The sequence below is a fragment of the Dreissena polymorpha genome, chromosome 9, assembly GCF_020536995.1.
Source record: "Dreissena polymorpha isolate Duluth1 chromosome 9, UMN_Dpol_1.0, whole genome shotgun sequence".
Lineage (NCBI taxonomy): Eukaryota > Metazoa > Mollusca > Bivalvia > Myida > Dreissenidae > Dreissena > Dreissena polymorpha.
Genome location: NC_068363.1, coordinates 47,677,475 through 47,691,586, shown reverse-complemented (window position 1 = coordinate 47,691,586; position 14,112 = coordinate 47,677,475). Strand labels below are relative to the sequence as shown.

General features: G+C 36.8%; 1 protein-coding gene across 3 annotated transcripts in view; it reads right to left on the bottom strand.

Moving 5' to 3' along the window:
- LOC127844181 (retinoblastoma-like protein 1) overlaps positions 1 to 14,112 on the bottom strand; it is a 130,490-nt gene that overhangs the window by 101,289 nt on the left and 15,089 nt on the right. For all 3 annotated transcript variants that reach the window (XM_052374240.1, XM_052374241.1, XM_052374242.1), the window contains exons 3-5: positions 12,394 to 12,594; positions 1,910 to 1,974; positions 1,421 to 1,546 (exon numbers count right to left, since the gene is read on the bottom strand). In XM_052374240.1, coding sequence (XP_052230200.1) covers positions 1,421 to 1,546; positions 1,910 to 1,974; positions 12,394 to 12,594 — 392 coding nt within the window. The remainder of the gene's footprint in view (positions 1 to 1,420; positions 1,547 to 1,909; positions 1,975 to 12,393; positions 12,595 to 14,112) is intronic.

Sequence of the window (14,112 nt, the reverse complement as noted above, 5' to 3'; positions counted from 1 at the left end):
CATGACCTTGACCTTTGACGTAGTGACCTGAAAATCAATAGGGGTCAACTGCGAGTCATGATCAATCTACCTATCAAGTTTCATGATCCTAGGCATAAGCGTTCTTGAGTTATCATCCGGAAACCATTTTACTATTTCGGGTCACTGTGACCTTGACCTTTGACCTAGTGACCTGAAAATCAATAGGGGTCATCTGCGAGTCATGATCAATCTACCTATCAAGCTTCATGATCCTACTAGGCCTAAGCGTTCTTGAGTTATCATCCGGAAACCATTTTACTATTTCGGGTCACCGTGACCTTGACCTTTGACCTAGTGACCTGAAAATCAATAGGGGTCATCTGCGAGTCATGATCAATGTACCTATGAAGTTTCATGATCCTAGGCATAAGTGTTCTTGAGTTATCATCCGGAAACCATTTTACTATTTCGGGTAACCATGACCTTGACCTTTGACGTAGTGACCTGAAAATCAATAGGGGTCAACTGCGAGTCATGATCAATCTACCTATCAAGCTTCATGATCCTAGGCATAAGCCTTCTTGAGTTATCATCCGGAAACCATTTTACTATTTCGGGTCACTGTGACCTTGACCTTTGACCTAGTGACCTGAAAATCAATAGGGGTCATCTGCGAGTCATGATCAATCTACCTATCAAGCTTCATGATCCTACTAGGCCTAAGCGTTCTTGAGTTATCATCCGGAAACCATTTTACTATTTTGGGTCACTGTGACCTTGACCTTTGACCTGGTGACCTGAAAATCAATAGGGGTCATCTGCAAGTCATGATCAATCTACCTATCAAGTTTCATGATCCTAGGCCTAAGCGTTCTTGAGCTATCATCCGGAAACCATTTTACTATTTCGGGTCACCGTGACCTTGACCTTTAACCTAGTGACCTCAAAATCAAAAGGGGTCATCTGCGAGTCATGATCAATGTACCTATGAAGTTTCATGATCCTAGGCCCAAGCGTTCTTGAGTTATCATCCGGAAACCACCTGGTGGACGGACCGACCGACTGACAGACCAACCGACAGACCGACATGAGCAAAGCAATATACCCCCTCTTCTTCGAAGGGGGGCATAATGAAAAACAGTGTCTTTATGTTGCCAAATATTTGCTTATATTATCATAATTATTGTCTTAACTCTAGTTATATCAATTTATTACTTAATATTTTACTTTTACTGTGTTTTAATAGTGTAGCCGGTATTGTTTTATTGCTCAAGTTTCTTACAGCATTCTTATTTATATCACACATATAAGGATCATTAATCCTTCAATTAATGCTGCATAATATTATCATTACCTCTTATTTTTTATCTATATTATGTACATATATATGTTTTGTACAACGCCATTGAATATAAAAAGGCGTTTCATCAAATTAGCAAGTTTCAAGTTTTTAACAGACCTGAAAAGTCTGGGTTCAGCAGGTCTTTCCTGCCACCAAGGAGTGCGTTCGTGTAAAACCAGTCTATATTGCACAGAAGTAGGTGGTAGGAATTCACCAGGTCATCACTGATGGCAGGAAAATTGCCTAGAAATGCAGAAACCATTGAGATTACACAGTAACCTAACAGTAACATTAAATGATGAGCATTATACAAAAACAATTTAGTCAATTATTTTTAAAACCAGTGTATCAATTGAAAGTGATAGAATGTTCATATATTAAAAGAACTACAGTTTTCATTAACCATATAGTGGATTGCTAGTAATCAAAGCATCTTTGCAGAGAAAAATGTTATTCACAACTGCGAAGTCAGCAGATAGAAAAGAGGCCTGATAAGTATACAGAGCTTAAATAGTAAACCAATATGTGATGTGAATTACAAAACAGTCAAATATTTTAAACTAGACATCTAGGCACACAGGAAAAAAGATTTATTTTTATACAAACCTTTTACTTGAACAAACATGGTCCAGCAAAAATTAAAGACATCTTTCAAGGAGCATGGCAACTTTCTGAAAATATAAATAACACCATTATAAGAATTACACATTACCTATTTAGTCAAGTCAATGTTAGATTTTGTAAGCATTTTGGGTTCAGGCATTTTCTGCACATATTCAGTATTGGGATGACCAAAGTTAAATATCAGTGAAGGTGGAATACACTACGCGACCCGTGATTTTTGTCGTGATTCTCGCATCACCGTGATCGATGCAACGTGGCAAAGCGCGGTGATTTCGAGCGACAAGAAAATTTGGGTGATGTCTCGGCGACTCCACGGTGACTGTCGTGCGATGTATCTCGATGTTATGCAATCAGCGCGAATCACAGAGAACCGCCGTGGTTCATCTTTTTAAGTGATTTACGTTGAGGGTTACACTTACATGTACATGTAACATATATGTATACACTTACATTATACATTGCAATAATAAAGCTTTTGTTGTTGTTGTATACAATGGGCTTATAATTAGCTAAAATACTCCCGTTCCGACATGAACTTGTTGAAGTCATGTCGGAAGCTTTAAAGGCTGCAAATTAATATAACAGCGCAGAATGGTCATGCAATAATTATTGAACATACAGTACAGGCATGGTGTACTTAACAATAAGATGTGTTTGTGAAACACAATGTCCCCCTATATGACGTTTGACCTTGTAGGGTGACCTTGACCCTTTACCACTCAAAATGAGCAGCTCCATGAGATACACATGCATTTCAAATATAAAATTGCTAGCTTCAATATTGCAGAAGTGACATTACGTGAGCAATATTGACCCATATATTTGACCTTGAAGGATGACCTTGACCTTTCACCATCAAAATGTGCAGCTCCATGAGATACACATGCATGCCGAATATCAAGTTGCTATCTTCAATATTGCAAAAGTATTCATAAAATTAGCGATTTGGGCCACATATATTTGACCTCTGACCTTGAAGGATGACCTTGACCTTTCACCACTCAAAATGTGCAGCTCCATGAGATACACATGCATGCCAAATATCAAGTTGCTATCTTCAATATTGCAAAAGTACTCATAAAATGAGCAATTTTGGCCACATATATTTGACATCTGACCTTAAAGGATGACCTTGACCTTTCACCACTCAAATTGTGCAGCTCCATGAGATACACATGCATGCCAAATATCAAGTTGATATCTTGAATATTGAAATACTGCAAAAGTGTACATTACATGTAAATGAGCGATTTCGACCCATATATTTGACCTTTGACCTTGAAGGATGACCTTGACCTTTCACCACTCAAAATGTGCAGCTCCATGACATACATATGCATGCCAAATATCAAGTTCCTATCTTCAATATTGCAAAAGTTATTGCAAATGTTAAAGTTGGCACAAACCAACCAACCAACCAACAAACCAACCAACCAACAGACCAACAAACAGGGCAAAAACAATATGTCCCCCACAACTATAGTGGGGGACATAAAAACGCCTGTCCGCGGTGTTCACTTTTCCCGATGGGTGACATTTCGCGGGGGGCGGACACACTACTGACCAGGGTGTTCAGCGAACACCCGAAATCGCCGCGATTTCACGCTATCGATAACAGGAACACATGTGATCACCATGATGACTTTCTTCCAACGTGTCTAGAACCCGTGTTTCTTACCCCTAAATGTTAACTAAGCACGTGCACTATTAATTATAATGTTGGTCAGTACAAAAGGACTATAGAAAACCACCGCCTGCGTCTTCGTTTTATTTTCCAAACAAGCACCGACAATCCAAAATCTATGTATTACGAAACGCAAACTTTAACTAAGCACGTGTCGTCTATCAAACAATAATTGTACATGTCATTTTCATGTAACATATTAAAGTAATTCTCGTATATGATATCAGAAACGGGACTTGCTTTAAACATTTACAATTACGATATTTATTTTCACAAGATTTGCTGGAAACAAATGAGAACCAAACAAACGTACACAGACAACACAATATTATAAACTAGTGACCTGAAAATCAATAGGGGTCATCTGCGAGTCATGATCAATCTACCCATAAAGTTTCAAGATCCTAAGCGTATGCGTTTTTGAGTTATCATCCGGAAACCATTTAACTATTTCGGGTCACCGTGACCTTGACCTTTGACCTAGTGACCTGAAAATCAATAGGTATCATCTGCAAGTCATGATCAATCTACACATGAAGTTTCATGATCCTAGGCGTATGCCTTCTTGAGTTATCATCCGGAAACCATTTTACTATTTTGAATCACCGTGACCTTGACCTTTGACCTAGTGACCTCAAATTCAATAGGGGTCATCTGCGAGTCATGATCAATCTACCCATGAAGTTTCATGATCCTAGGCATATGCATTCTTGAGTTATCATCCGGAAACTATTTTACTATTTCGGGTCAGTGACCTTGACCTTTGACCTAGTGACCTCAAAATTAATAGGGGTCATCTGCGAGTCATGATCAATGTACCTATAAAGTTTCATGATCCTAGGCCCAAGCGTTCTTGAGTTATCTTCTGACAACCATCTGGTGGACGGACGGACGGACCGACCTACCGACCGACCGACATGAGCAAAGCAATATACCCCCTCTTCTTCGAAGGGGGGCATAAATATCAAAATAAATGTTGTATTGGCTATGAATATTTGGCACAACTGATAATTACACTGGTCGATAACTCTCTGAAACATGTTGCAGCATATTCAGATTTGGCCAGATATAACACCTAGGTTCATTTATTAGAAGTTTCATGATCCTAGGCGTTTGCGTTCTTGAGTTATCATCCGGAAACCATTTTACTATTTTAGGTCACCGTGACCTTGACCTTTAACCTAGTGAGCTGAAATCAATAGAGGTCATCTGCGAGTCATGATCAATCTACCCATGAAGTTTCATGATCCTAGGCGTATGCGTTCTTGAGTTATAATCCGGAAACCATTTTACTATATTCGGGTCACCGTGACCTTGACCTTTGATCTAGTGACCTGAAAATCAATAGGGGTCATCTGCCAGTCATGATCGATCTACCCATAAAGTTTCATGATCCTAGGCGTATGCGTTCTTGAGTTATCATCCGGAAACCATTTTACTATTTCGGGTCACCGTGACCTTGACCTAAATATAGATGACGCTGTTCATTTGTCGTTGTAAAAGAATATTCATGAACTGTACAAGGCACTTAATGTGCAATGTCAATTCCAAGTCATTTGCGAGATACATGTACCCTGATACTTAAATTGAAATTCACAAAGAAGCTTTTACAATGTTGCCTGCTATTTTTGCGCGCTTTTTGTAGATAAAAACTGGACACGAAAATATCATGGGCATATACATGTATTTATTTGCGGCTACAATTTGTTTCAGAACATGAACTGTACACGATGCCTTGGAATACCCTTGTACTGATTGGACGCTTATTTCATCAAATCTTTAAATAGAATCATATGCCGAAATTCATTTGATACTTTCGAAAATTGCTAACGTTTGTGTAATTGACATTTTTGTCAATATAAAATGGAAATCGAGCATATATGGGATTATCGACTAATAGATAAAGATGGAAGAAGTTGCATGTTTGCGTTTGAGACAGTTGACAGGTATGCATCGGGGAATCAAGAGACTAGGGATAATAGGATTACTACAATCAGTTATGAGTTCTCCATGGCTTCAAACTGTTAATTGCATTATCAAACTCGCTATGTGCGAACACGGTTTTCTTTTATACGAGGCGTTTAAAAAGACAGAAAACACTGTCATGAGCATCTATGTTAGCGTTTCCGATCGCCAAAATCGCCAAAGGCGATTGAATCTTTTAGCTGGCGATTAAAGTTTAAAATGTTAATGAAAATGGCGATTTCCACATGTAATCGCCATAAAAGCTCCAGGTGGTAATAGATAGTCCATTGATAAGAGATAACCGGATGCCCGTATCGTATATTCAAGCCACATAACACAGTCATGTATGCTGACAGATGCATCACGGGAAATTTTCGGGTAACTTTCCAGTCGCCAAACTGTGATATTTAACGTCCAATCGGTTACGAGAATGTTTATGGAGGCGGAGTTATATAGCGATTATTATTTTTGATTGACGTCGGTCACATAGTAAGCGTTTATCGCAGGTTTATTAACAATGAATCACAGTTTTAGCATTAATACGTGATATAAAACCGGTAAATAAAGCAGTACATTAAAGGCGGTTTCAGCCATCATCATCACACCTATTTACCGTACTGTAAACAATCATTAATTATGAGAAGTTAATTTCAATTGGTGAGCAGTGTAAAATTACTTACGGCGAGTAAGTTGTGAAAAACAAAACCCGTTTATAATTTGATGCGGTAACAAATTAAATCCAGTGCATGTATATTTTATCATGTCTATTTGTAGAACTGATTTACACCGTTTTTCTACAGCCACGTGATTATAACTTAACTATGCATTATTAATACCGGTATGCCATGTAAAACCCGTGTTATAAGAAAGAGCGCGAAATTGTTGCTGTTGTCTGCAATAACAAGTTCTACGCATGCAAAGCAAGACCCACCCAATCAAAGACCGGGGCATATCTGAAAGTTCTAACATTGTATACTGTTTATGCCAGTGCATGAAAATAAATATAAATGAAAAATAAAAAAAACATGAAATTATTTGATTTCAGGTAACAAATAATTTATTTAAATGTGACTTCATTGATAATTTAATACAGTCATTGTTGATACCTATAGATTCATGATAATGATTATGCCGTTCATTGAGCAGATAAGGTTATAATGTGGGTCGTTATCGTAGTGCTGAAATTTGGCTACTAATTTTTTTTCCTTAGCTCCAACCTAGAGCATGGGTGTGAAAAACATTATTCATTATCGCTTTTACATGAAAGGAATCAATACAATACTTTTATGTTCAATTATAATTTTCTTAGCGGACACTATGAACACTGCGGTAGATATGCGTCCTCTGTGATTCGTGGTGTTCGCCTTATTGAAAACGGCCCCAGCGAACACTTGATCTGGACACCCATCACAGGGTTCATTTGGTAAGCGAACACAGTGAAATGAACACCGTGGCGAGTGGCGTTTGTTTAAGTACACGGTGCCTGTACTGTAAAATGTAAACATTATTTAACTAATTGCATTAGAAGAATGTTTATTAAAACTTACAAGCAATTTTATTCCAGGCCCGAATACACTACCACTGTTCAAATTCCATATTGTTGCCATATAGCACTGTGTAAATTGAAAGTTGCATAGTGTTTCGTCATTGGTCGGTTATAAATACCTTGTTTCTCTATACATCGTATCTGATTTAGACGAAACTAATAATTTGGTAATTTACGAGGAATATGATAAGTTTTCCATTTAAACTTTGATTTTGCCGTGTGTGTTTATTAATTATGTTAGGCTTATTTTTCCATTTCATTAAGAATTATAACATGTAGCCCTTTTGTTATATGCCGGAATTACATTACTGTTCTATTTTTAAGTATATGTTATAATGGCATCGTGAAATATAACATGTTGTTATTACATCATTGCATGTATATAAAAGCCATTAAACATTGTGTTTGTTTTGCTGAAAAAAAATGAGTTTATCAAGAAGCACTTAAAGCGTTCGCTGAGTTCAATAAATTTTATGATGATGTATAATGTACATGCATTTCTCTGGGTTTGCACGCCTTAAAACACACAAAAAATCAACGATAATTTATTGTGTACTGTCCAGCGGGTGATAGTGTTTAGTCTAGTGTCTAATTGGCACTCTTTTTATGTGTACAAACTGTGAAAAGAGGTTACAATCACAGAAACAACAGGATGGCGCTGCCAATTAACTGCCAATTGAGTGCGAGAATGGATCAAAGGGCATTGACAAAAAATAACAGTTTGCATATATTTTTCGGTGTTTACTCGGATGGTCTCTCACAACAAAAAAAACTATATAAGTCAAGGTATTCTGTTTTACTTCTATCAGTAACAATAAGGATACGGCGTGTTTGATTTGAAATGAATTTAGAAGAAATATCAAATTGTTGGCGATATAAATGTGTTAAAAATACCAAAGAAACATTTAACCGAAATCAACAGAATTCAATGTTCTCTGCGCTACACAGTTTGTATAAAAAAATCAATACTCCCACACTCGTATACCTTGACCTTGTACATTGCCGAATAATTTTCGCGCTCTTTTGTCGGGAAATATACATGATGACTATATTGGAAACATTTTTAAACGTCGTGTTAACATTAAAACATCGGAAGTGTGTTTCTGATTATAATTATCATTCTCATTTGGGAATTTATCGGAAAATTTATACTTATGGTATATTTGTTTTGAATTAAATATTAATTTGTTAAGATTTGTTAATAGCAAGATTTCAAGGAGGATAACGTTTTTTACATGAAGGCGTATGACGCAATAAAACGTTTTTTTCAAAGATCGTATTGCATTCGATCTAATTTAAATTCGCTCGTCCAATGAAAGCTGTGTCCCACATTATGACCTGTACTCTTTACACTTCTGAAGAATGGCATAGTCATATGGTTGTGTTAATGAACCAACAAAAATGTTTAAGATCATTTTTTCGTAAGTGATGTTGTAATTATGTTGGATTATCAGATAATTGTGAACATTAGAAAAGTGTTATGTATACAGTTATCGATACGATTAGGTTTATATGCATGAATTGGTGAATCATCGATGTCACCGATGTCCACTGTGATCACATCGAATCGCGGTGAATCACCACAAAATTGACGGGAATCAGCGTGAAGATTTTCTTGCTCTCGCGAGACGGCGGAGTGACGAATCACGTGAAATTGCTGTGATTTTCCACTCAAAAAGCAAACTGTTCGCCTTGACTCCGCGAATAAGGCAAAAATCACGGGTCGCGTAGTGTACTACAGGTTACCATGGACAACAATATGGCTCCCAAATGAAGCTTTGTTTGTAAAGTATAAACCTTTGTTAGTTTAACTGTTTTATTTTACATGTAACAAGAGATATGTTTGTCAGAAATACAATGGCCCCTACTTGGCCGCTTTGATTTTTTGTTTCGGTGTAGCTGTTTAACGTCACTTTTGACCTTACCTGACCTTTGTAAGTGTCCAATAAAATTCAAATAAAATTTCCCGCGGCTAGACATGAATTAATACACTTCATTTATTCCATTGGCTGATTTAAGCATACCACCAGAACATTGGAAACAAGATCGCATCTTTGTAACACTGCGGGTACTGCGTGTTCAGCATGAAACAATTTTATCACTAATGAAAAGGCTTGATAGATACAACAGTGTTACACTCAACTCTTGACATCAATACAGTTTGTGCGTTCACCTTTAATTTTCAGAGAATTGTCAGCGCCACAGCGTTTGTACTAAAAGGCTATGATCTCATATTTAGTAATTACTTCCATATTCCTGTCTGTGTACTTGTATATTTAAGGTAATACAAGTATCGTTTTTCCCTATCCTGATATTCGTTTTGGCCAAACAATTTTAAATTGTTTTCGAAATTGAACATTTAACATGCAAAAGTATAAAGTTTTAAACAAGCCATCGTTCCAGCGTGGCCTCGCTTTAATGAATTGCATTCCAACCCGCAAGGTATCAGGGCCAGTAAAATAATCGTGATATAATATAGATGCTATCGCATGAACTAGGTGAACTGGAATTTTCTTTAAGCCAAAAATATGTTAAACTATAAATGGCGCGGCAAAGGCCAACGCGTATCCCCACGCCGCATGTTTGACCCAGGGGCGCCCCAGGGTTGGTAATGGTTATAGTAAAAGGCAATTTTGGGTGGGTGTGGCCTATGTTGGCGGGCGCCCCAGGGTTGGTAATAGGGCCATGCATAGTTGACATTGACCATATTGTCATAAGAGAAGTTCAGTATCAATAAGAAGTGAATCGGTGTTGAAATGAAGAAATTATAGTAAAAGGCAATTTTGAGTGGGTGTGGCCTATGTGGTCAGGGCGCCCCAGGGTTGGTAATGGGGCCATGCATAGTTGAGATTGACCGTATTGTCATAAGAGAAGTTCAGTATCAATTTGAAGTGAATCGGTGTAGAATTGAAGAAATAATAGTAAAAGGCAATTTTGGATGGGTGTGGTCATGTGGGCGGGGCACCCCTGGGTTGGTAATGGGGCCATGCATAGTTGAGATTGACCGTATTGTCATAAGAGTGGTTCAGTATCAATTTGAAGTGAATTGGTGTAGAAATGAAGAAATTATAGTAAAAGGCAATTTTGGATGGGTGTGGTCTATGTGGGCGGGGCGCCCCAGGGTTGGTAATGGGGTCATGCATAGTTGAGATTGACCGTATTGTCATTAGAGAGGTTCAGTATCAATTTTAAGTGAATCGGTGTAGAAATGAAAAATTTATAGTAAAATTTATTAGTGTATATTGATTAAAATATCACAACTGGTATATTACATTACTTGAAGAAAGTTGTTAAGTTTGTATATTTTCAGTATATTCGGTAATAAATTTTACTGGGTATGTCTACCAGGTAACTACCAATTAACTATAAATAACGCCAGTAGATTGATCATCATCGTCATGTGGTAAACCCAGGAAAGCAAATTTTGCATGCGTAGTGAATTGTATATATTTTATATATATAATGATCAATCTACTTGCGTTATTAATAGTGTGTAATATCGTTATGTCACATATTTTCGCGATATACTTTCGATTTCACATCGAAAATTTATTACCGAATATACTGAAAATATGAACTTTTTTCAAGTAACATAATATACCAGTTGTGATACTTAAATCAATATAAACTAATAATTGTAAAAAAATACGGTATTTAAGAACTTTTCTTTTTTCGTTATTAGTGGTTGACAGTCCCTTTAAGGTCACCAAAAGTTAAGGTAAAGGCCATTTCTATGTCCAATTAAAAAATGCAACAAGGTTTTTTTGGACCCCATTTTATAGCCGAAATTCAGCTATGTTCCCAATCCCCAAAAGTATACTTTTTTCCCAAAATGTGGCAAAAAATTCCCAATATCCAACAATTTTCTTTTTTTAAAGTACCGTATTTATTCTCAATTTTAATTCAATTTCATCTAACAAAGTATTATATGATTTTGTTCTTTTAATTTGAATGATTATAAAGAGTTATATCAAATTTAGTATTTCCCTAATCAGTGGAGTTTTTTTGTGTGAAAAAAAGGCTAATTAATTTATTTTCCCAATTTCATGAAAATGCCAATAAAATCCCCAATTCCAAAGCCATGGGCTATCTTCCCAAAAAGTGGGAAAAAAAACAGGTGCAAAAAAAATTGCAGAAAAAGCATCAAATGCATATTACTATAAGGAAACATGCATACACTTTCTAAAATGTTATTGCACACCTGTAACTTAAAGCAATATTTTTCCTTCTTCATAAAGTACTGGATAGTGGCACTTTCCAGATAAGAAAAAAAACAAGGGACAAAATTGTCACAAAACCAGGTTTTCATTGTGAAAAAAAAATCTGATAAAGGGAGAAAACTCAAACTGAACTTTTGAAATGAACAAACAAAATTAACCCCCTTTGTAAGTTTTTTTTTTTTTTAAATCTATTTTTAGTCGTGGCGACCTTGACATTGGAGATATTGACGTGATTCTTTCGTGGGACACACCGTCCCATGATGGTGAACAAATGTGCCAAATGATTTTAAAATCTCACAATGAATGACATAGTTATGGCCAGGACAAGCTCATTTATGGCCATTTTTGACCTTTGAACTCAAAGTGTGACCATGACCTTGGAGATATCGACGTAATTATTTCGCGCGACACACCGTCCAATGATGGTGAACAAATGTGCCAAATGTTTTTAAATCTGACGATGAACGACATAGTTATGGCTCGGACAAGCTCATTTATGGCCATTTTTGACCTTTGAACTCAAAGTGTGACCTTGACCTTGGAGATATCGACGTAATTATTTCGCGCGACACACCGTCCAATGATGGTGAACAAATGTGCCAAATGATTTTAAAATCTGACAATGAACGACATAGTTATGGCCCGGACAAGCTTATTCCGCCAGCCCGCCAGCCAGCCAGCCCGCCCGCATTCGCCAATCTAATAACCAGTTTTTTCCTTCGGAAAACCTGGTTAATTACAAATTTCCCAATTGCTGGAAAAAGAAGAGATGTGTTTGTCAGAAACACAATGCCCCCTATTGCGCTGCTTTGAAGCTATATATTTGACCTTTTATCTTGAAGGATGACCTTGACCTTTCACACCTCAAAATGTGCAGCTCCATGAGCTGCACATGTATGCCAAATATCAAGTTGCTATCTTCAATAATGAAACATTATTGCAAAACTTAAACCAAGGTTACAGTTTTAGGACACACACAATGAATGAATGAATCCCAGGGAAAAAAGCCCTGATGAACGGTCCCAAACTATCGAGAAAAAAATCAACATACCGCTGCTTTCTACTCCTTGGTTGCCTGGGAGGATCGTCTACTGGACTTTTGAAAATTTCTAAGAATATGGGTTCAAATTTTTTAAATATCACAGTCGAAACAGCAAAATTTCTCTCCAGCCTGTCCACTTTTTCTCTGAATTCTTGCGGAAGACTTGCCATATCCACCCATTTCTTCATCTTGTTGAAGAACTGTATCAAACTATAAAATAGATAAGCAATATAAATTAGAACAGTTAGTTGTAGAATCCTTTTGAACTAAGTTATATTCAAACAAATCTGATTTCTAAATCTAAAGACACATTAGTATAACTTTGAATTTATTCAAACTGACATTTTTGTACAGTATTGAGTACATGTATATTGATATTACAAACACATAATAGCGAATTTAAATTTACATGAAATTTTGGATACCAGTCTTTATGGTAATATATTATAACCACTAGCCTGAATCATTATGCTTTCTTAGAAACAGATTTTTAAAACGGGCCATGGGCTCTAAGGCCCTCACCTTAGACCCAAAGGAACTAGACTATTCTCAAAAAGGGACCATGGGCCCTAAGACTGCCCCACACCTAGGTGCATGGCCATGTTCTTCAATAGACCAGAATCATTTTTAAACTAGTCCAAGATATTATTAAGACACATCTTCTGACTTCTCAATTTCAAGAAGATTGGACTAAAAATGTTACTTCTTAAGTGTTAACAAGATTTTACTATAGCTTTGTAAGGAGAAATTCCCGCCGTCCTGGGGGGCCATGTTTTTCAATAGAACGAAACTATTTTCGAACTCATTCAAGATATCACTAGAACTAATGATCTGACTAAGTTCGGAAGATTGGAAAGAAATGCGACTTAAAAAGTGTCAACAAGGTTTTTCTATAGCCATGTAATGAAAACTGCCCCACCTACTGGCAGCCATGTTTTTCAAGTAAACAGACCAGAACCATTTTCGAACTTGTCAAATATATTATTGGGACACGTATTGTGCCCAGGTTTCATGAAGATTTGAAAATAAAGTTTAGAGTCTTAACAAGGTAAATGTTGACGACAAACGACGGACGACGCACAACGGAAAAAGGCAATCACAAAAGCTCACCATAGGCATGTTGTGCTCAGGTGAGCTAAAAAAACCTGTAGCTGACTATATACATAGAGAATAACAAGTTACTGCCTGATCTTTTTGTAATATATCAGGCAAGGCTTAGAATAATACAACAGCGAGACCGATTATAAAGAAATAATGAAACAAGAGATGTGTTTGTCAGAAACACAATGCCCCCTAATGCGCCTCTTTTTTTTTTTACCTTTAACCTTGAAGGATGACCTTGACCTTGACCTTTCACCACTCAAAATGTGCAGTTCCATGAGATAAACATGCATGCCAAATATGAAGGTGCTATGTTCAATATTTCAAAAGTGATTGCAAAACTTAACTGTAATATTAAAGTTTTGGTTGGTGTTTTTTTACCTTTGACCTTGAACGATGACCTTGACCTTTCACCACTCAAAATGTGCAGCTCCATGAGATACAAATGCATGCCAAATATGAAGTTGCTATGTTCAATATTTCAAAAGTTATTGCAAAACTTTACTGTAATATTAATGTTTTAGGACAGAATGACAGACAGACAGGCCAAAAACAATAAACCCCCTATCTATCGATTCGGGGGCATAAAAATCGCTAAAAAGCTGCAGTTTTAGCAGGAAATAATAT